Source organism: Amphiura filiformis, chromosome 9 (genome assembly GCF_039555335.1).
Source record: "Amphiura filiformis chromosome 9, Afil_fr2py, whole genome shotgun sequence".
In the NCBI taxonomy this organism is placed as follows: Eukaryota; Metazoa; Echinodermata; class Ophiuroidea; order Amphilepidida; family Amphiuridae; genus Amphiura; species Amphiura filiformis.
In genome coordinates, this window is record NC_092636.1 from 35,032,168 (window position 1) to 35,053,913 (window position 21,746).

Here is a 21,746-nt window from a genome sequence, read left to right on the forward strand (position 1 = left end):
TGTATGTTTAGGCATGAAAGTGGCTTTACCTGAAAAAAGATGAAGTAGAACAAAAGAAAAGCTGAAAAACAGCGTGAAATTGGCAAAAACGGCCCAAAATTGGGCTGAAAATAAACTTAATGCGTAAATTTGAGCAATCAGCTGAAAAATCTCATGCCTGTATATGCTTGCTTGTTACCCCTTTGTTTTTGTCATCCGTCTTGCATGTTGAATCGGAATCCCAATATCTATTTTTAAACATCATAATTTAATTGGTAACGAACACGTCACACTAACCCCAACGCAACACCTCTACGTCACACTAACCCCGGAGTTCCGGATGTCACCCTTGTGTCACATCTCAGTATAGCAGGAAACTAAACCTTGAACGTAGGCCCTACACATTAATGAACAATGAGTGGAGGCCGGTATGATCTACCATGCAAATAGAAATTATATGTGTAGTCATTGTTGATAACTTGAACGTACATGGAAGTCAACACAGAACAGTGAGTATATTTTTCTATATAAAAATCTTACACAAACATTTAAAATTACATTTCAATTTAGATTCAACTATATATGACAAGTTTATTCCTTATTCGAGTGAATGTTCATACGCGCTCGTTATTAAAACAGTGAGTTTAAACAGTCATTCATCACTAAATTATTGAGAACTATAAACCCCTGCTATAGGCCCTAAACCTCAATATTTCGACGTGTGTCACACGTCCTCATCTTTGGAGTTCTCCTGATGAGGACGTGTGACACACGTTGAAATATTGAAGTTAGTTCTCAATAATTTAGTGTACGTTGAATCATCATTTGCCAAGTTTATTCCTCTTTTTGGCCCTAACAAGAGCTCAATTGAATTGCAGAACTGATATGCGGAAGTGCCAAACGATTATGAAGCAAATATCACATTGAAAAACAATATGGGGATAAAAAGACCCTGCGATATATTTAATTGTTGAATTTTTCAGAGACACGTTGTCTACAGCTATCTACACCAAATACCTTGGTTTTAGCACATAAAAGTCGACAGAAATTATATCTGATCAAATTGCAAAAACACGTTATTTTACAGTAGAAGTAACTTTTCCCGTGACGGAGATTCTTGGCGAAACACCGTTCCACCAGACATTCTCCCACTCTACGATGCCACAATACAAAAGGACAGAAGACTTGTCAAGAAAATACTTGACTCAAATGCTATCGATATCAACCAAACGTATGGAGTTGTAAGTATATATTTTATGTATTAAAACAGTGTCATGAAAATCAAAGCAATTTCATTTTAATATCTGTCTTTATTTTTGACACGCATTCACGGTTCACGGCTTGTAAACTTACTCAATCACGCAACAAACATAACCAGTAACCAAATAAAAACAAGGAAGTGAGAGTAAAGCAAATCCTAAACTTTAATATGTCTTATACCGGGTCTTATATCCAGCCGCGGAACTGACACTCCCACTTCCCTGGTCTAACCAACACTGCAAAAACAGTGTTTAGAAATTAAAACACAAGTTTGCCTTCACTTTGTAAACACGTTTTATAGAAGCTAAACATCATGTGTCAAATTTCTGAACATTGGTCAGTGATGGTGTTCAATTTCTAAACATCTAACACATATTCTATACGTTTATAAACACATTCTCGTCTTCACATCCTAAACACTGTTTTGCAGTGTATATTATATAGACCAAATCTAAGAGGTTGATAACAATTATTAAGGTCAACTTTCCATTACCAGGTTTACCTGATTCATGAAATAAATAAAGTTCTATAAAGTTTCAGCGTTTGCATCGCATGCGATACCAGGCCCTTACACACACCTACAATTCGAGGAGGTTAGACCCAAAAAGCAGTAATTCGAGGAGCTCCTCAAGGTGGAGATCCCTACAGGGTCTTTTTTCTGGTATTTTTGCATCAAATTCGAGGAGTTTCATTATTGTATTTGTGCTAAATTTTGGTTACTCCTTCATGTAATTATACACGAAATTAGGGTTAGGGTTAGTTTAGGGTTAGGTTTAGGGTTAGGTTTAGAGTTAGGGTTAGGATTAAGGTTAGGATTAGCTTACACGAAATAATTACATGATGTGGATCGACCTAAATTTTCCTCACACACTTCATCACATTCCTGTGAAATAAACACACTACACGCATTCTGCTTTTTCCGTCTCCTCGTTTAGTCTGCGGTGGGTGTGGGTATGGGGATGTGTGGGGGGTGTATGGGGCGTGGAGGTATCTGTTTGGGACGGAAGATGCGAGTGTTACAGTCTGTAGGCCTATCACATCTCAGTATAAGTTATACAATGTTTAACCATAGATTTTGGTTTAACCAATTTTGATACAGTCTTTCCGTTACCTGGTACGCCAAGCACTATTACTCGACTAATGAATAATCCTCAACGTTGAAGCCTTTCAACAGCTAAAAGGCAAATTGTTTTTTCTTGGAAGAGTAATGATCAGAGTAATGAGAGGCCTAATGTGATAAATGATGAAATCATGATAGGTGATTTTAATTTCTTTTTTGACAGTGGGCGGAAACGTGTCTACACATTGCTGTGTATCAAGATGATTTGAAAATGTGTCTGCTTTTGCTTGCCAACGGTGCTTCAACTTACTCTACAGACAAGGTATCTATATCTCAAAAAAGAATAGTTTCAACCTATCCATGGCTGGCTAATCAGATAATTTGCTAATAACCTAGTAAGGGTATGCCATGCTCAATAATATTATAAAGTGTAGGAGCATTACAATTTCAATGGGTATGCTATATCTTGCCACCCTTCACGACATATTCACCCGGATCAGTGTTAAAATCCCAATATACCAGGCGAATTTTGTGTGGGCATTTTAGAATTAGGGAAATGAACCATGAGATTACTCACGTCCTTCGGAGGGGGACGTTAAACCGTCAGTCTCGTACCACCATCTTCAGACACTTCAGTCTCGATCTGAGAAATAATCCGGTTCTCCGAAAAGCCTGCAAAATGCTACGAATGGTCGAATTTTCAGGAACATTTTCGAACGATTTGTTTTTCGTAGTGGACGGTAGCAATTGATACTGACATGAACATACTTTTTTCCTATTTTTTTCAGTGGGGCCGGACGGCATTACATACGGCATCATCAAGAGGCAATATACGCATTTGTGAAGAGCTGCTCAAAGTAGGAGCACCATTCCTGGCAAAAGACAAGGTACTGCATTTTCACATAAGCATTCTATGAGTCCCTCTCAAATGCACATTGTTTGGCTCTTAAGGGGGTACTACACCCCTGCCTAATTTTGTGCCTATTTTTGCAATTTTATCAAAAATTATAGCGCATTGGTGTCAAGTAAGATAATGTATATTATATGGGCAAGGACTGCAACTACTGCACTTGAGTTGCTGAATTTCAGTGCAGTTGCCCCTATAATATACATATCTTACTTGACACCAATGCGCTATAATTTTTTGAGAAAGGGATTGAAATACCAGGACTGAAACTCCGCATGGGAATGGGGTCATTAAAATACGATTGAAATAGTATTTGGTGAAATTGGACTATCATCCTTTAAAACTGATTTCAAACAACAACCTATCCAAAGCCAAAATTGATCAGATTGGCGCAGTTCTACTTTCGATTGTTGCACGGTATATAGGCCTAGGCCTAGGCCTATTATGAAGAGTTCCAGAAGGTTCATTTTGAGGTAATTTAAATTCATATTTGAAATATTTTTTGTACTTCTTTTATCATTTTTAATTTATAAAGTATTGCCTATTGAACTAACATGATATTTTTCCTTGTTTTAACCTCTTAATCATTGTTGTGATTGTCTAGGGTGGTTGGACACCGTTGCATATGTCATCATCTTACGGACATAGGAACATATGTCAACTTCTTATTCGAGCAGGTTGCGATATCCACGCTCGTCAAATGTAAGTCATATGCTTTGATTGTTTGGGGCTTTAATGATCCCTTATCTTGCTTATCTGAAGAAAGTGCAGAACTCACGTCAACATTCCTATGTATCTTACCGTAACTGATTTTCTTTCGGGACTCCATGGAAGTGTTTCGGGACTTCTGGAGTGTCTCTTACTTCCGTGGTTCGACAACCTATACAGCTGATTCCCGATTGAGCCGATCGAACTCACGCCTTTTTGAGGCAAAATCCAACTCCAAAACTTATTAGCCGACTTCACCAATATATGATGGAACTGTCATGTATGCCTACATGCAATCCCTTGTATCGTTAAGTGAAAAGGGCAAGATCAAATTTCTGGGGGCTTTTTTTTTCGTTTTGTTTTTGTTTTGTTTTTGTTTGTTTATTTGTGTACGTTTTTAGACTGTTTTCCGCTTTCTAACAACCCTTTTTTTTAGGACGGCACAACAGCATTACATTATGGGAGTATAAATGGACATATTGGTGTTTGCCGTGTGCTTATGCAGACTGGGAGTGGAGTTGACGACACCAAGTGTGTGAGGGCTAGGGTGGGTGGGTGGGTGGGGGGGGGTGCGTGAAGGGACGTCTGTGCGGGGGTCTGATTGGAGGAAGTTGTGAGTGTCTGTAGGCTATACTATCAAATCGGTATGCGCTTGGGTCAATGTTCAAGACAATGTTGATAACAAGGTCATCTTTCCGTTACCAGGTAGGCCTACGCCACATCTTATATCTCGACTCATGAAATAATTGTCAATGGAAGTAATGCCAAATTATATAGGGTGTGTGGGGTGTTTGGTGCGTATCGAGGTGGGGTGTGTGTGTGTCGTGGTGTGACGGAAGATGCGAGCATTACATTCTATATAAATCACATCTCTACAATTTTGATAACAAGGTATAGTCTTTCCGTTACCAGATACGCCATGCAATTATTCGACTCATGAACAATACTTTTTTGAAGATTCCCACGTTTAACATTATAACTTCTTCAACCACTGCCTTAAAAAAATTTGTTGGATGAAATATCTCAAACCACTGTCAGTTTTTACCATTCTTAATTGTTACTGTTACTTTGTCGACGAACAGATTGGAAGATCGTCTCTTCATTATGCATCGAAAAACGCTCATTCTGAAATATGCCGACTGCTGATTAGCAAAGGTGCAGATATCTTGGCCAAAGACATGGTAAGTGATAATTAGGGGTGGTGCAATGGAAGTGGCAGTTTTCCAACCGCCGGACCGACCTACTTAACCCAAACCCTAAGTCGGTCCGGCGGTTGGAAATCAGTAATAACCTGGTGCAATACTATATCATTATAATGTCCCGTCGAAGGATAAATGGGAGAGACGGGGTGGGGCAAGATATTGGTGAGCCAAGGGAGTGGGGGTATATATTTTTGGCAGTTCAAGTAGGTGAGCATAATTATTATTAGTGCTGATTCTGGAATATGGAGTGATTAATACAGCGTACATTTAATAGCCAACGCTATTTTATTTTACAGAATGATCAGACACCATTAGATCTATGGCCTACGAGAGAACAACAAAAGGAGAGCGTGAATCGGGCGTTTGGGGATGGACTCAAAGTAAGTGTTCTGATGCGGTGTTCTGACATAGGCTACTTGTTGTGCGATTGTGGGAGGGGGGGGTCATAAAATTTTTATTGCCGAAATAGGGGTCGCAATTTTATTGACGCCGACTTCTTGTAAATTTGGGACCCCCTTCCGAAGAAAATGCCAGTCCCCAAAGAAACCGTCCCCGATTTCAACCGCAACTATTTTCGGATGGGCAAGTCTGTCCTTCCCTCTGAATATGTCACTGAAAATGAATGGCACTATAGGTAGTATAATTATGCCCTAACGGCCCCTCGATCTGCGAATCCCTCATTAAATTAATATTGAGCATGAACATTTACTTAACCTTGTATTAAATAGGCCTACGTACTTGTGGAGTCTTGATCATATATGAAAGCAAAGTGATCATAAGTTACCTTTACATTTATGCCCATGTTAAATATGATGTTTTTTACGTTACGTTTCTCAATTTTGAATAGCTAAGATACTATCACCAGTTGATGGGAGCCGGAAGTACCCCGATTCAGACAGTCAAACTCTTCTTGTGCGGTCATCCTGCAGTCGGAAAAACGTCACTGAAAAGAGCCTTGTCTAAGGTATATCAAAGCTCATTTGTTGGTTAATCCGAACAAATTTTAAACTTATAACAATTAGCAAGCCAAATAATACTCATTGGGGAGCAAAATAAAAACATCTTGGGTGTGGGGTGTGCAACGTCGTTTCAACTGAAGCTGTGCGATATAAAGATATTGTCATGCACCCATGCGCCATAATAATTGCATCAAGTTACAGTAAAGTTTTCATGTTGGCCTATACTTTATTGTTGTCATGCCGATATATACAGGGACGATTGAAGGCTATACTTCCTCAGTGGCAAAAATTGAGACATTCCAGTCACTGTCCTACTCCAGGAATCAGTGTTGAAGAAAAACACATCAACGGTTCTGGACGGTTCTGTGTCTGGGACTGTGCGGGCCAAGTAGAATTTCATTTGACTCACAGCATGTTCCTTGGCGGAGATAATGGTATCTTTATCATCGTGTATGACTCGACAAAGTCTGAAGACATCGTCAAAGATCGGGTAACCACACGTCGTAATAATATTGATGAACTGGTGTTCAGAAACTTCTACCAAGTCGCATTGACGCATACACCCAATGTCTATGAGATTCAAAATGAGACTCTTTGATGTCGATGTTATATACGGTGAAAGCTGAAAATAGAAAAACAAGCCCACACAAACAAACTTGATTATCAATCTTAAGAATTAAACAATTCCAATGCCATATTAATTTTATATTAGTTCCCTTTCCTTTAAAGGAATTACTGACATTTATACAGCATGATAATCATAATCAATATAGTCTCCAGTGTTTTTATTAATATTCAACAACTCTTCCTATACCTTTATAAAGCTGCCCTCGCGAAGTAAACCACGCAGACGACGCGGCCGCATCGTTGTTAAACGGTGATGAACAACCGTGTGAAACATGATTGAATCCCTAAATATTCATGTAATAAATATGGGCCTATATCAAATGAGAGATCCTATTTTACTCATTTATCATACTGAACTTAGGGGTTGCAAATTGGTGTATTTCCGAAGATATCAAAACTTCTGTCGAATACCACAGTTAAGACTAATTCAACGGGTTTTTGATGATTTCTTCGGAAATATACCAATTTGGAACGCCTCATTACAATATGTTAATGGAAAAAAAAATGAGCTTTCGCCTGATACCAAAATACCAAAAACCTTTAATTTATATATACTTTGACGCATTATATTCTTCGATGCCATTTGATAATAACTGTTACACTTTTCTAGATATCGTACTGGATGAGTTTTATCAAAGCTGGACACGACCCATCGAAGGAGCGTAAACCATCCGTGATGCTTGTAGGCACACACTTTGATCAGACCAGAAACCAAAACTTTGGTATGTATTAAAACTACTTTTCACTTTTCTTAACTTTATTATGAGTCTCTGAATTATCAATTAGAAAGTTCTAAATCTTTAAGGTTCTTTGCAGAACTTTTAAAGGTTCTTTATAGAACCTTATTATTGCTCATGGGGGGGGGGGGGCTGTATACGGGACAAATAAGGTTGTAAGTTGCACCTTTATTTCTAAAAGTGTATACTTCTTTATATGTTCCATATCTCTTACCCTTTTTGTTTGTAATAGCCCAGGAAATGTCTACAAATATTTTGTCTGAGTTGACGAGGCTCTTCGGGCTGCATCTGGAGATTTGTCAAGAGACTTTCATGGTTGACACTCGTCGACCATATCGTGGTGATATGATCAATCTGAGAACAAGATTAGGACAATCGGCAGAGGATTTGCGGGTAAGTTAAGTCGACCATCATATCAGTCAAGTTCAATCAATAAGGCGTTCGATTATGATGCAAGAGATTGCGGGTTCAAACCCTGGCGGTATATTAGTACGCTCTCGTGTAAGATTGAGTTTCAAATTCCCCTGGACAAGGAAGTTACTAATTGTTTCGATGTAACACATTATACTTTAGCATGAGACGCATTAGAAAGGTCATTTGGTATCTTTTTAATATTTCATTGTTGCTTGTTATCTACTCAAGATAGCATTTACGGCGCGATTACCCAATCATCATACATGTCATACGCCAGTTGTGACATGTATCATCTTCTCTGAACCCACTCACGCATAGCCTATACTTACCATGCTTACAGCCTGCATCATTTTCTCGGAACTCGCAACAAGCAGCTGTACGCGTGTTCGGGAATTATTTTTGGCATGAAGGTTTTTCGCTATCTTCTGAAGATAGCAATGCGGGCCTAATAAAACAATACAGAAAATGTTTCACACATTTAGAAGAACGCGTGTTAGGAAAGTTTATTTTGATGGTTTATTTTCACTATCTACTGAAGATAGCATTTATTTATAAAATACAAAGAAATTGAAAAAGCTTGAAAACATTTTGCCACATGCATCATCTTCTGTGAACCCTCGCGAATAGCCCACTTACGGCCTGCATCATTTTCTCGGAACGCACAAACATCAGCTCTAGGCGTGTTCGGAAAGTATTTTGGCATCATGGTTTTTCGCTATCTTCTGACAATAGCACGACGGGCCTAATAAAACAATACAGAAAATATTTCACACATTTAGAGGAACGCGTGTTAGGAAAGTTTATTTGGATGTTGTTGATGTTTTCCCTCTCAAGAAATAGTATTTATTTATAAAATAAAAAAAGAAATTGAAAAGGTTGAAAATATTTTGTTATCTACTGATGATAGCATTTGTAACCTTATAAAATAATACAAATATATCAATATCATATATTAAGCATAAAAGGAGTAAAAAAAGGGGTCATGCGTATAGCCCACTTACGACCTGCATCATTTTCTCGGAACGCGCAAAAAGCTGCTTTCGCTATCTTCTGAAGATAGCATTGCGGGTCTAATATAAACCAATACAGAAAATATTTCACACATTTAGAAGAACGCGTGTTAGGAAAGTTTTTTTTTTGATGGGGATATATTTCGCTCTCTATACTCTAGATAGTATTTATTTATAAAATACAAAGAAATTAAAAAGGTTTAAAATATTTTGTTATCTACTGATGATAGCATTTGGAACCTAATAAAATAATACAAAACAAAGTTATAGATTTAGCATGAGACGAGTTAGAAATGTAATTTGTTATATGTTTGTTATCTACCCAAGATAGCATCATACGGCGCGATTGCCCAATCATTATAAGCCCGTTGCAACATGCATCATCTTCTGTGAACCCACTCGCGCATAGCCCACTTACGGTCTGCATCATTTTCTCTGAACGCGGAAACAGCTATACGAGCGGTTCGAAAAGTATTTTGGCATCATAGTTGTTCGCTATCTTCTGAAGATAGCATTGTGGGCCTAATAAACAATACATAAAATATTTACACATTTAGAAGAACGCGTGTTAGGAAAGTTTATGTTGTTTAATGGTTTGTGGAAGGATGGGACCGTAGTGGACAGCGACAACCTGTAAAGTGTGCCGAGGCTTGTGGATGACGTCTGGGTGTTGTGCCTGTGTCTTAGCGCACTATAAATCGCTACTCTTTTCTTTTTCTTTAATATCAAATGCGCATGACAGGCAAGTATAATTCTGTGTCGTTTGTAGAAGGAATGTCTTCAGTCAACAGGAATTAACCCTAAATGACTGTATCTATAGACTAATCCACAGACACTGGTGCATGTGCAAATGATATTATTACAGAAAGCGCTCAAAATCTGCCGCGGATGGTCAGTGTCATGTGCCAAATTATATCAATGAGTAAACCCATAAATCGTGGTCATTTCAGGGAGAACTTACTCCAAGAATTTGTGATAAGATTAAAGAGAAGAAATCATCATGGTGTCGTGGAAGGTATCCAGTCTTGTACTGGAAGGAGATAGTGGACAAGACGAAACTCATCGACAGGTACTGTGAAGAAGACTTACTGGAGACGGCCATTGATCACCTTCATCAAATGGGAGAGGTAGGCTATATGATCGCGTGTTGTCTTGTTTGTATATGGGAGTCCAGGTGGGGTTCATGGAGCCAGTAGCGTAACCCCGACACCTAAAATGGGGACGAGAAGAAGGGAAAAAGAGAGAAAGAAGGGGAAGGAGAGGGAAATAGGGACGATGACTGACGTTTGCCCATCCCTCTCCGAACTGACAATGCTGGCTACGCGCCTGGTGGGAGCGGTAACATGACGTGTGTCTGTCAAGGCGTAGTATCAGGCTCTGAATCAGGATAGTTCTGTTCAGCTTTTGTAAGAATAGACAGAAAGTGGGAAATTGATGTGCAGTTAAAACAAGGATCATAAAAGGGTGTCCTCATCAATCTCAATTATACCCAGATCACATCATTAAAGGTTTGGTTACATGACATGTTTAACTTGAATCTGTATATATTCGTAGCTGCATCGTGCCAAAATAGATGGCGATGATGATGTCATTATCCTGGATCCCAATTGGCTGACGTCAGCTATATTTGGACCAATCTTTGCCAAACCTGGACTACGAGAGAACTACAACAATTTAGTGGAGAAGCAGTTGTACACAGTTGACGACATAGCACAGCATTTCGATTTGGAGGATACTTATCTTCTCATTCAACTGCTGCTATACTTTGAGCTGGCTCAATGCATGAATGGTGGGTTCTTAAAGTCTGAACGAATAAAGTTAACAACATAACATTAGTCCAGGTCTGTATTTGTCCACCGTGAACAAGGATTTCATCAGACCAGTCAAAACGTTTCTGGACGTTTCCATCGGTTGACTTCATCAGCAATGTTGCTCTTTTGAAGTGGTGTGTGATAATGATCCGGCAACCCTAAGATATCCTAAGCAGATATACAGGGACCTACCGACTATCAGTGTTGCACATTCAGATCTTTGACACAGGGAATGATGCTGCTCAAACTCTGAGTGTTGCCGGATCAATATCACAGTACTTTGTTACGAGCCGTAATGACTCGAAGCCAAAATCACCTTTTACCCAAATTCACACGAATGCACAACAATAATACACTGTTTGATTAAGTTAACAAAATCCAAGTCTTTAAAAACGGATTGACACATGTACATGAACAATTAGTGCACAAACAATATAATCTCACTTCTTAATTATCACTACTCAACCGGCAGTCTTCTTCTTGGTGATCATGTTCTATGTGCCTCTGTTTGAAGCACGACGACCAACAGACATATATATTATAGAGATTCTACAATCTCTCTTCATATTCTGCAAAGAACAAACTAAATTGCTTTCACCTTTTATACACACAGTCTATTAATAGACCATTCTGTCACATTCACTTCATAGGGATTCCCAAAATGATGTCATATTCACTTTACAATCTTGGGGATTCCCCATTACAATCTTGGGGATTCCCCATTTTCATGATACAGAATTATACAGGGTACATCACAACTTCAAAGAGCAACACTGCTGATGAAGTCAACCGATGGTTCATGACAGGTCTTGATAATGATGAATTTTTAACTTGTTATGAACAAAATTAGGTTAGAGAATATATATATATATATATATATATCTCACCGCCTTTTTCAGCCAGGTGGGTGGTAATACCTCATTATTTAGTCTAAACAGTGCCTGAACACATTATACTGATTCTTTACACTAACGTGTTGATCGAATATATCACAATGGTCCTTAATGTAGGTATGATGACAAGCAACTGACAATTCCAGCTAAACTTCCTGACAATTTAGCACCTGTTGTCTGGGAGGAAGACCCAACTTATACGATGTACACTGGGAGATGTCTTCAATGTCGTGACCAAACAGACATGATTGCCGCTAGTGTCTTTCCTTGTCTTCAAGTTCGTATTATGAGAGGGTTCAACAGAGAAAGACACAGACCAATCATTTCAAGAATGGCTATTAAGTTTGCTCATAAGGTGGAAGGGATGGTTCAGCTTTCCCAAGACAGAAGGGCTATTATGCTCGCAGTAAGAAGTAAAGGTAGGTCTCTGCATACAAATCCAGGTACAAATTAAGATATTAGAGAGATTGCGATTTCCAAACGTAACATCGAACGTCACAGGAGAACGGTGATTTTGAATAGATTCCACGTACGTTCGATACGTACGTTTGGAAATCGCAATCTCTCTATACTTGGAAATTTCAAGTTGAGAGCACACAAATATAATTTATATATGTTATTTATAAAACGATAACATAAGGTTTGCTTTAAAGAAGTAAGTCTAAATATGCATCATTCTCTACAAACATGATTCATATTAAAGGTCACGATGAGAAAACTCTTCGGAATATGAAAGCTCAACTAGACGAACTGATGCTGATTATTCGGACCATGCTGGAACAACGTTCCGTCGGCACACAAGTCGTGTTACGGTACCTTAGTCCCGTTTCTCTGAGACGTAGTACGAACCTAGAGATGGATGTACATTCCTACAGTGAGGAGGAAGTCCAGATGTCTGAAGATGAAGACACGCCCTTGATTGATCCTCGAACTAACAATACTGAGAGTGTCCAGGATGTCATTGGGCCAGGTTACACAAAGAAAGGTAGGGTGTAGGGACCTTTCTATGCGATATGGGTGGTGGTGGCTTGCTTTTTGGCTGGGCTGCATACTTGCATGAAATTCTAAAAGTCACTCATGGCGGGATCCCCGGGCGGGATCAAAGATCCAAATATTAATTTTAAATCGCTTCAGTTCCTATACCATTTCCTTGATTTGTAATGCAGGTAGAAATGTTTATTCTAATTTCATTTCTGGGATTTTCAGTGTGCAATTTTTATTCACTAATTGGTATTTTGATATACTGGGGAGGGGCAGAGGATGATTTAAGGAAGCCCCATCATGCACTGTAAAAGTGTTATCACGCGAGTTTCAACTGCCACTTAACTTTTCAAATCCCATTGAAGTCTGTGCAAAAGATGTTGTTTTAGAATTGCCCGTGTGTCATTATTACTTAGTCGATTTCAGATCTTAAGTGATGTATGCATGAAGGATAATTCACACCTTCTGTAGATAACATAAAATGTGAAATCGACCGACATTTTAAATGTGTTTTTATTGTAAATATATCAGTCCAAATTCAAATTTAACCATACACGTTTATGTAGTGGTCCCGGGCAGTGGTGGCATGTTCACTCACACAGCTGCTAACCGCAAGTTGACCCCAGTGGAGTGCTGGGAAGTGCTCCTCTGGGGGAGGGGTTTCAAGGTACATGTACACAACTCAGACACGCTTTCCGAATGTCATTGTAATGTCGCAAATTATTACAAGTTGTCAATCAGTCAACCACAGTTGCTGTAGCTAAGAAATCAAGACTTGATGGTGTAAACCGATTCTCGCTTCTCTTTTTGTATTAAAACCAGTCCCAAACAGCATTTTACGCTGGAGACATGCCTTGCGATCATCACAAGACCTCTTCTGTAGCACAGTGGTTCCAAGTGATCTTCTGCCACATCTCACAGACATCATATCTCAAGAGGATGAACAAGCCATCAAGACCAAAGAGACCAACGAAGGTGTCATCAGAGCGAGCAGAATGCTGGTAGATCACCTCCTGCGAAGCACCGAAACTACGTGGCCTGATGTCTTGCTGAATGCATTGGACAATATTGATCATCACCAAAATCTGAAATTGGTCTTATCCGAAAGGTTTATGGGTACTTCGTAAAATATACAGCATACAGTGCTATTAGTTCTACATTATTTGCACTGTTGATGCCGTATTGGAATTGGATCATGAAGTATTTCTCCGGGGTATTTCTAGTATATTACATTACGTTTGGGAATTGGAAAGAACCTTCTGATAAATCATGCATGACTCAATTACAAATCTCTACATCCCTTTCTTCTTGTCTATTGATATTTTGAATAGTGTTTATCTTTCCCTAATAGATAGCGCCCTGATCGATTCTTCCTGCATATCAATATGCTTCATTTACATTACATTACAGAGATCGGACACTAATCCCTACCATAACAAACCATGTATAGACTCTACATGCAAATACAGGTGATATAACAGGTCTATATTACAAGTTTAGATTAGTAAACTATGATCTATTTGCAAGTATTATATTGATTGAGCAGGAAAGATTTGATACTATTTTTTTGTATAGTAGTCTAGTTGCCGGCGTGCGTTATTTCTCTCTGCAACCATAATGGGCCACAATGCGATAACACATAGTACATACATGTAATTAATAGGCCTATGAGGCTAGAGTTTATTACCATTATTATTTCCTCTTACTTAATAAAATAAAAAGAAATCGATAGAATTAAAATTCTATAACGGTTTACCTGGGGTTCGAACCCACAACCTTTGTATCCATAGTCTAATGCCTACACGACTGTGCTATGATTTGTTGTGCCAGAAAGGTGTTTGTTTATGATACTTATTGATTACGGAATAAACTGCATACACACAATATACTATTACTAGTATAATAAATACGAATATAATCCTAACCCTAACCCTAATCCCTAACCCTAACCCTTACCCTAACCCCTAACCCTAACCCTAACCCTAACCCTAACCCTAACCCTAACCCTAACCCTAACCCCTAACCCTAACCCCTAACCCCTAACCCTAACCATAAGACCTTAACCCTAAGACCCTAACCCTGACAATAATGAACCTTGCCTCGGACTATGCGGTTAGTGATATATTGCGGCCCATTATGGTTGCAGAAAGAGAAATTATTTATGTCCTCTTTTGCACAATTACTGTATTTTTGTGGGACCTGAATTTCAAATTTTTATGATGATGACATAGACTCGCTTGCCAGTCCTATACGCCGTACCTATGTATATTGAGGACTGGCTTACGCCATTTTGGATGTCAAGGGGAAATACACACTTAACGATTTGCGCCGGTTAGAAACTTGAAAAAAATCTTTAAAATGTCATCAATGTATATAAATGTGGTACCAACTGTATTGTGCTTGATAATTTAAGACTCGGTTGAAACAAAATTAAGGATCGAAAGCATTTAAGTGTCCAAAAGGCAAAATTATCGTCAAAGTTCTGTTGAAATCGGCACCCTTGCGAAGGGTTCAGAATTCGAATCGGGAACGAAAATATCCGATCTTTGCGATCAAAAACACAAAATTACAACTTTAAACATACTATTGGCAAAAGACATTATTACCAAACAATATAGAATAGAAAATTTCACATCATTTTCTCAAAATAATGAAAAAATGTGCTCACTAGACATCGAAAAAGTACGCAATCCAATTCCCGTTCAAACGCGTGGGAAACTGAAAGTGCATAATCGTGACTAATGATGACATGTATGATGCAAACTCATAGGTGTTGTGCGTTTGGCAAGTTGGGAGGGGTGGGAGGGGTGGGGGTTCAAAATGACCCCATAGGATTATAAAATTGCTCAAATACCTCTTTCAAATATATCAAATTATTTACATAAATAAACAAAAACAAATAAATAAATAAATAAATAAATAAATAAATAAATAAATAAATAAATGAATAAATGAATAAATAAATAAATATATAAATATATAAATATATAAATATATAAATAAATAAATAAATAAATAAATAAATAAACGAAAAAAATTGAACAAATTTTAGCGTAGCATTAAAATCATAAATATAACCATTGCTGGCAGGAGGACTCGAACCAACGATATTGATATAAGCAGTCTGATGCTCTACCATTGAGCTAAATGACAGCATCTAGTGATGAGCGTCGAGTTTTTAGCTTATACAGTGTTTGTCTGTGATAATGTCGCCTCGTGAAAGAAAGAAATATAAAATCTCAATTTGTAATTTAAATTTATTTGATAATTTTCTAACCTATATTTTCTTTCGAGCAGGGACAAATATTTCCCTTTTATCTAATTTGACCGCTATATAAGAATCTATTTCTTTTATTACTGATTTAATTCCGCGATTTGTTCCATTAAGCAATATCAAAGATTAATGTCACACATCTCACAACAGATATTTAGTTGGTCTAGTGGTCTTTCACAGTGCTGTTTAACCGGGAGGTACCGAGATCGATTCCCACCTCTGCCTGCAATTTTTTTTAAAGACTGGGAAATAATAACCTGACATTCGCCGCTGATATTCGTACTTCAGTAGCGGAGTTATAACTTGTTAAACTTTGCTCCTTCCGTAAAAGGGTACATTATTTTGGCACTACATTATTTCTTTTTTTTTTTTCACATTGCTGGTATTAAATATCAAATGGTCATAATTGGCGGTCACTTCAAATCATCCCCAACTGAACTAGGTTCAGGAATTTCCTCTCATTGTTAACTGTTGGTTAACCCACCACTTGAGAATAAAGGACTATGATAGGTGCAACAGGATTACCTACGGGATTATCTCAAGGATATAATTCTGTTCTCCATCCTTTTCTTACATCTTCTCTGATATGTGCTAGTGTCAATGGTTATTGTTAAAAGGCAATAAGGTGTGTAATTGCAATATTTCCTCTGAATAGGAAAGACTCTCTACATCGAGTTATGTATGCTGGTGGTTCGCAATACTGTTATTTAAGAGAAGGTATCTTCCAAATCCAAATTCAAATGAATATGATTTCTTTAATAGAATGCAATAAATGCAACTGTTGCCATGGACAATACTATACATATATACATTTATTTGTCATCGGATTTTTCTCATTGAAAAGACAATTGAAGTGTTATACATCAGTTATTTAAGGGTCACATCCAAAATTTATAAGCAGTCACACAGAATTGTCTATTGTTGATCAAATTTTTTATTCACCAACGCCCTTCGTGTACGGACGGCCTTAGATGAACCGAGAGCATTGCCCGACCCCACTGGCTATCCACCTTCTAAACAAATTAAATGCATGATGCCAATTTGTCTTTCGAATCGTGTTAGTGGTGCTATCTACTGAAGACAAAGATATTGCCAATATGGCCTTCAAAAATAAAGCAAGTATGCAGCACAAGTAGGCCTAATTGGATTATAAAATACAAATCTATCCCGCTCAGTTCACCAGACAAAAATGACAACATAGGCCTGCATTTTATTTGAGCTATGTTCAGTTGATAGAAACAACAACAACATGAATTAATTAAACCAAAACAAAATGTCCCTACACTTGACATTTTAATTTGATCTTCAGAAAATAGTACACCAGTAACATGGTCGATTTATCTCGTTCAGCAAACAAAAACGTCAACCAACAAGCATTTAAATTTGAGCTATCTGCAGTTGATAGCAAAAGCACACGAATTCAACATACGCCAAATAAAATAAAACAGATAGAGAAATGTAAAGGCTTTATTTCAAAGTTTGTTTCAGTATCATACGGTATTCCGTTCTTGAGATATATCAATTTTAATATTTACCATGTAAATCAATGCAGGAGCTTTAAAGACACCGGCACCAGAATCAAGCAAATTACGGCATGTCTTGCGACATTTTCTTTTGGTATAAAAATATGGAAAGTTCGTGTTTTTACTATCTACTGAAGATAGGTTAAATTAAATTGATGGTGTAATTTTGATTTCCAGTATAATGCTATCTACTGAAGGTCAAGTTAAAATATTCAACCAGTTAGGCCTGCAGAGTGTTGTCACGTTATTTTGAAAATAGCACGCGAACGTCATAAGCGTAACGGATACGCGCATAACGCGTGGTCTCAAATTCGCGCGTGTTTTTACGCGGCCATTCCCGGCATTCGATCTGTCTTGGGTAGATAGCAAAACCATGGATGAATAATACGTGCGTTCGTGCGTAAGAAATACATTAGGTGATTTTGACACCACCAATGCAGTTGCTAATTTCATTTATACTGCATTTGAAAAACGGGATTTAAATAATAGGCCTATGCCTAGTTAATTTATATTATATTCTTTATAGTTGTAAACTGTAGGCCCTAATTATTGTTCTTGTACTTTATTTGTATTATATATATCGTATCGTATTATTATATATGTTTTGACCATATCTTGTTGTAAGATGAATGTCAATAAAATCTGAATCTGAATCTGAATCATTAATACTAAAAAACTTTTGTTCACAAATGGACTTTTTCCCAGTTAGAATATTATGAATTAAAAGTTGTGAAAGACGGTATGTTGTTTATTTTAATCAAAATATTTCTGCTAATAAAATATGTTTGTATCGAGTTTTTCCTGCTATTGCTGCACATTTGCTCTCTACCAAAGATAGCTTAAATATAATGCATTTTGTTATTTGTATCTCTTGAAAAAAATAGATGGATGGTTTTAGAATTGTGATAGTGGTGCTATCTATTAAAGATCAAATTAAAATGTCTAGGTGTTGCGATATTATCTTTTGGTAGTCCAATAATTATGCGGAATCCGCGTGATTTTCCTATCTACTGAAGATAACTCAAATTAAATGCATAAATCTATCCCACTCAGGAGACAAATATGACAACATATGCCTTCATTTTATTTGAGCTATGTTCAGTTGATAGCAAAAGCACACGAATTCAACATACGCCAAATAAAATTAAACAGATAGAGAAATGTAAAGGCTTTATTTCAAAGTTTGTTTCAGTATCATACGGTATTCCGTTCTTGAGATATATCAATTTTAATATTTACCATGTTAATCAATGCAGGAGCTTTAAAGACACCTGCACCAGAATCGAGCAAATTACGGCATGTCTTGCGACATTTTCTTTTGGTATAAAAATATGGAAAGTTCGTGTTTATACTATCTACTGAAGATAGTTTAAATTAAATTGATGGTGTAATTTTGATTTCCAGTATAATGCTATCTACTGAAGGTCAAGTTAAAATATTCAACCAGTTAGGCCTGCAGAGTGTTGTCACGTTATTTTGAAAATAGTACTCGAACGTCATAAGCGTAACGGATGCGCGCATAACGCGTGGTCTCAAATTCGCGCGTTGTTTTTACGCGGTCATTCGCGACATTCGATCTATCTTGGGTAGATAGCAAAAGCATGGATGAATAATACGTGCGTTCGTGCGTAAGAAACAAATTAATACTGAAAAACTTTTGTTCACAAATGGACTTTTTCCCAGTCAGAATATTATGAATTAAAAGTTGTGTAAGACAGTATGTTGTTTATTTTAATCAAAATATTTCTGCTAATAAAACATGTTTGTATCGAGTTTTTCCTGCTATTGCTGCACATTTGCTCTCTACCAAAGATAGCTTAAATATAATGCATTTTGTTATTTGTATCTCTTGAAAAAAATAGATGGATGGTTTTAGAATTGTGATAGTGGTGCTATCTATTAAAGATCAAATTAAAATGTCTAGGTGTTGCGATATTATCTTTTGGTAGGCCAATAATTATGCAGAATCCGCGTGATTTTCCTATCTACTGAAGATAACTCAAATTAAATGCATAAATCTATCCCACTCAGGAGACAAATATGACAACATAGGCCTTCATTTTATTTGAGCTATGTTCAGTTGATAGAAAATCAACAACATGAATTTAAAATTAAACCAAAACAAAATGTCGCAACACTTGACATTTTAATTTGATCTTCAGAAAATAGTACACCAGTAACATGATCGATTTATCTCGTTCAGCAAACAAAAACGACAACCAACAAGCATTTACATTTGAGCTATCTGCAGTTGATAGCAAACGCACACGAATTCAACATACGCCAAATAAAATAAAACAGATAGCGAAATGTAAAGGCTTTATTTCAAAGTTTGTTTTAGTATCATACGGTATTCTGTTCTTGAGATATATCACTTTTAATATTTACCATGTTAATCAATGCAGGAGCTTTAAAGACACCGGCACCAGAATCGAGCAAATTACGGCATGTCTTGCGACATTTTCTTTTGGTATAAAAATATGGAAAGTTCGTGTTTTTACTATCTACTGAAGATAGCTTAAATTAAATTGATGGTGTAATTTTGATTTCCAGTATAATGCTATCTACTGATAGTCAAGTTAAGATATTCAACCAGTTAGGCCTGCAGAGTATTGTCACGTTATTTTGACAATAGTACGCGAACGTCATGAGCGTAACGGATGCGCGCATAGCGCGTGGTCTCAAATTCTCGCATTGTTTTTACGCGGTCATTCGCGACATTCGATCTATCTTCGGTAGATAGCAAAACCATGGATGAATAATACGTGCGTTCGTGCGTAAGAAACAAATTAATACTAAAAAACTTTTGTTCACAAATGGACTTTTTCCCAGTTAGAATATTATGAATTAGAAGTTGTGTAAGACGGTATGTTGTTTATTTTAATCAAAATATTTCTGCTAATAAAACATGTTTGTATCGAGTTTTTCCTGCTATTGCTGCACATTTGCTATCTACCAAAGATAGCTTAAATATAGTGCATTTTGTTATTTTTATCTCTTGAAAAAAATAGATTGCTGGTTTTAGAATTGTGATAGTGGTGCTATCTATTAAAGATCAAATTAAAATGTCCAGGTGTTGCGATATTATCTTTGGGTAGGCCAAAATTATGCAGAATCCGCGTGATTTTCCTATCTACTGAAGATAACTCAAATTAAATGCATAAATCTATCCCACTCAGGAGACAAATATGACAACATATGCCTTCATTTTATTTGAGCTATGTTCAGTTGATAGAAAAAACAACAACATGAATTTAAAATTAAACCAAAACAAAATGTCGCAACACTTGACATTTTAATTTGATCTTCAGAAAATATTACACCAGTAACATGATCGATTTATCTCGTTCAGCAAACAAAAACGACAACCAAAAAGCATTTAAATTTGAGCTATCTGCAGTTGATAGCAAAAGCACACGAATTCAACATACGCCAAATAAAATAAAACAGATAGAGAAATGTAAAGGCTTTATTTCAAAGTTTGTTTCAGTATCATACGGTATTCCGTTCTTGAGATATATCAATTTTAATATTTACCATGTTAATCAATGCAGGAGCTTTAAAGACACCGGCACCAGAATCGAGCAAATTACGGCATGTCTTGCGACATTTTCTTTTTGGTATAAAAATATGGAAAGTTCGTGTTTTTACTATCTACTGAAGATAGCTTAAATTAAATTGATGGTGTAATTTTGATTTCCAGTATAATGCTATCTACTGATAGTCAAGTTAAAATATTCAACCAGTTAGGCCTGCAGAGTATTGTCACGTTATTTTGACAATAGTACGCGAACGTCATAAGCGTAACGGATGCGCGCATAACGCGTGGTCTCAAATTCTCGCATTGTTTTTACGCGGTCATTCGCGACATTCGATCTATCTTCGGTAGATAGCAAAACCATGGATGAATAATACGTGCGTTCGTGCGTAAGAAACAAATGGACTTTTTCCCAGTTAGAATATTATGAATTAGAAGTTGTGTAAGACTGTATGTTGTTTATTTTAATCAAAATATTTCTGCTAATAAAACATGTTTGTATCGAGTTTTTCCTGCTATTGCTGCACATTTGCTATCTACCAAAGATAGCTTAAATATAATGCATTTTGTTATTTTTATCTCTTGAAAAAAATAGATTGCTGGTTTTAGAATTGTGATAGTGGTGCTATCTATTAAAGATCAAATTAAAATGTCCAGGTGTTGCGATATTATCTTTGGGTAGGCCAAAAATTATGCAGAATCCGCGTGATTTTCCTATCTACTGAAGATAACTCAAATTAAATGCATAAATCTATCCCACTCAGGAGACAAATATGACAACATATGCCTTCATTTTATTTGAGCTATGTTCAGTTGATAGAAAAAACAACAACATGAATTTAAAATTAAACCAAAACAAAATG

The 21,746-nt window shown here is 36.9% G+C and overlaps 3 protein-coding genes across 3 annotated transcripts; all 3 read left to right on the forward strand.

The window, feature by feature from the left end:
• The first annotated feature begins 299 nt into the window (after positions 1 to 299).
• On the forward strand, positions 300 to 3,927 carry LOC140160310 (uncharacterized). The gene is made up of 5 exons (XM_072183579.1): positions 300 to 488; positions 1,067 to 1,220; positions 2,523 to 2,621; positions 3,088 to 3,186; positions 3,811 to 3,927. Exons 1-5 carry the CDS (start codon positions 469 to 471, stop codon positions 3,910 to 3,912), a joined length of 474 nt encoding a protein of 157 aa, XP_072039680.1. The 5' UTR covers positions 300 to 468; the 3' UTR covers positions 3,913 to 3,927.
• A 2,026-nt stretch (positions 3,928 to 5,953) lies between these two features.
• On the forward strand, positions 5,954 to 10,693 carry LOC140160054 (death-associated protein kinase 1-like). The gene is made up of 6 exons (XM_072183324.1): positions 5,954 to 6,080; positions 6,329 to 6,565; positions 7,313 to 7,424; positions 7,672 to 7,832; positions 9,814 to 9,990; positions 10,418 to 10,693. The coding sequence occupies exons 1-6, from the start codon at positions 5,985 to 5,987 to the stop codon at positions 10,691 to 10,693; spliced, it is 1,059 nt and encodes a 352-aa protein (XP_072039425.1). The 5' UTR covers positions 5,954 to 5,984.
• A 907-nt stretch (positions 10,694 to 11,600) lies between these two features.
• On the forward strand, positions 11,601 to 13,772 carry LOC140160311 (uncharacterized). The gene is made up of 3 exons (XM_072183580.1): positions 11,601 to 11,986; positions 12,271 to 12,552; positions 13,371 to 13,772. Exons 1-3 carry the CDS (start codon positions 11,770 to 11,772, stop codon positions 13,673 to 13,675), a joined length of 804 nt encoding a protein of 267 aa, XP_072039681.1. The 5' UTR covers positions 11,601 to 11,769; the 3' UTR covers positions 13,676 to 13,772.
• Positions 13,773 to 21,746: the final 7,974 nt, after the last annotated feature.

Coding starts and splice junctions, on each gene's coding strand:
- LOC140160054 (XM_072183324.1), top strand. CDS start 5,985: ATGGGAGCCGGAAGTACCCCGATTCAGACAGTCAAACTCTTCTTGTGC. Junction 6,566..7,312: donor AAGACATCGTCAAAGATCGG/GTAACCACACGT, acceptor ACACTTTTCTAG/ATATCGTACTGGATGAGTTT. Junction 9,991..10,417: donor ACCTTCATCAAATGGGAGAG/GTAGGCTATATG, acceptor ATATATTCGTAG/CTGCATCGTGCCAAAATAGA.
- LOC140160311 (XM_072183580.1), top strand. CDS start 11,770: ATGTACACTGGGAGATGTCTTCAATGTCGTGACCAAACAGACATGATT. Junction 11,987..12,270: donor GCTCGCAGTAAGAAGTAAAG/GTAGGTCTCTGC, acceptor TTCATATTAAAG/GTCACGATGAGAAAACTCTT. Junction 12,553..13,370: donor GCCAGGTTACACAAAGAAAG/GTAGGGTGTAGG, acceptor TATTAAAACCAG/TCCCAAACAGCATTTTACGC.
- LOC140160310 (XM_072183579.1), top strand. CDS start 469: ATGGAAGTCAACACAGAACA. Junction 2,622..3,087: donor CAACTTACTCTACAGACAAG/GTATCTATATCT, acceptor TATTTTTTTCAG/TGGGGCCGGACGGCATTACA. Junction 3,187..3,810: donor CATTCCTGGCAAAAGACAAG/GTACTGCATTTT, acceptor GTGATTGTCTAG/GGTGGTTGGACACCGTTGCA.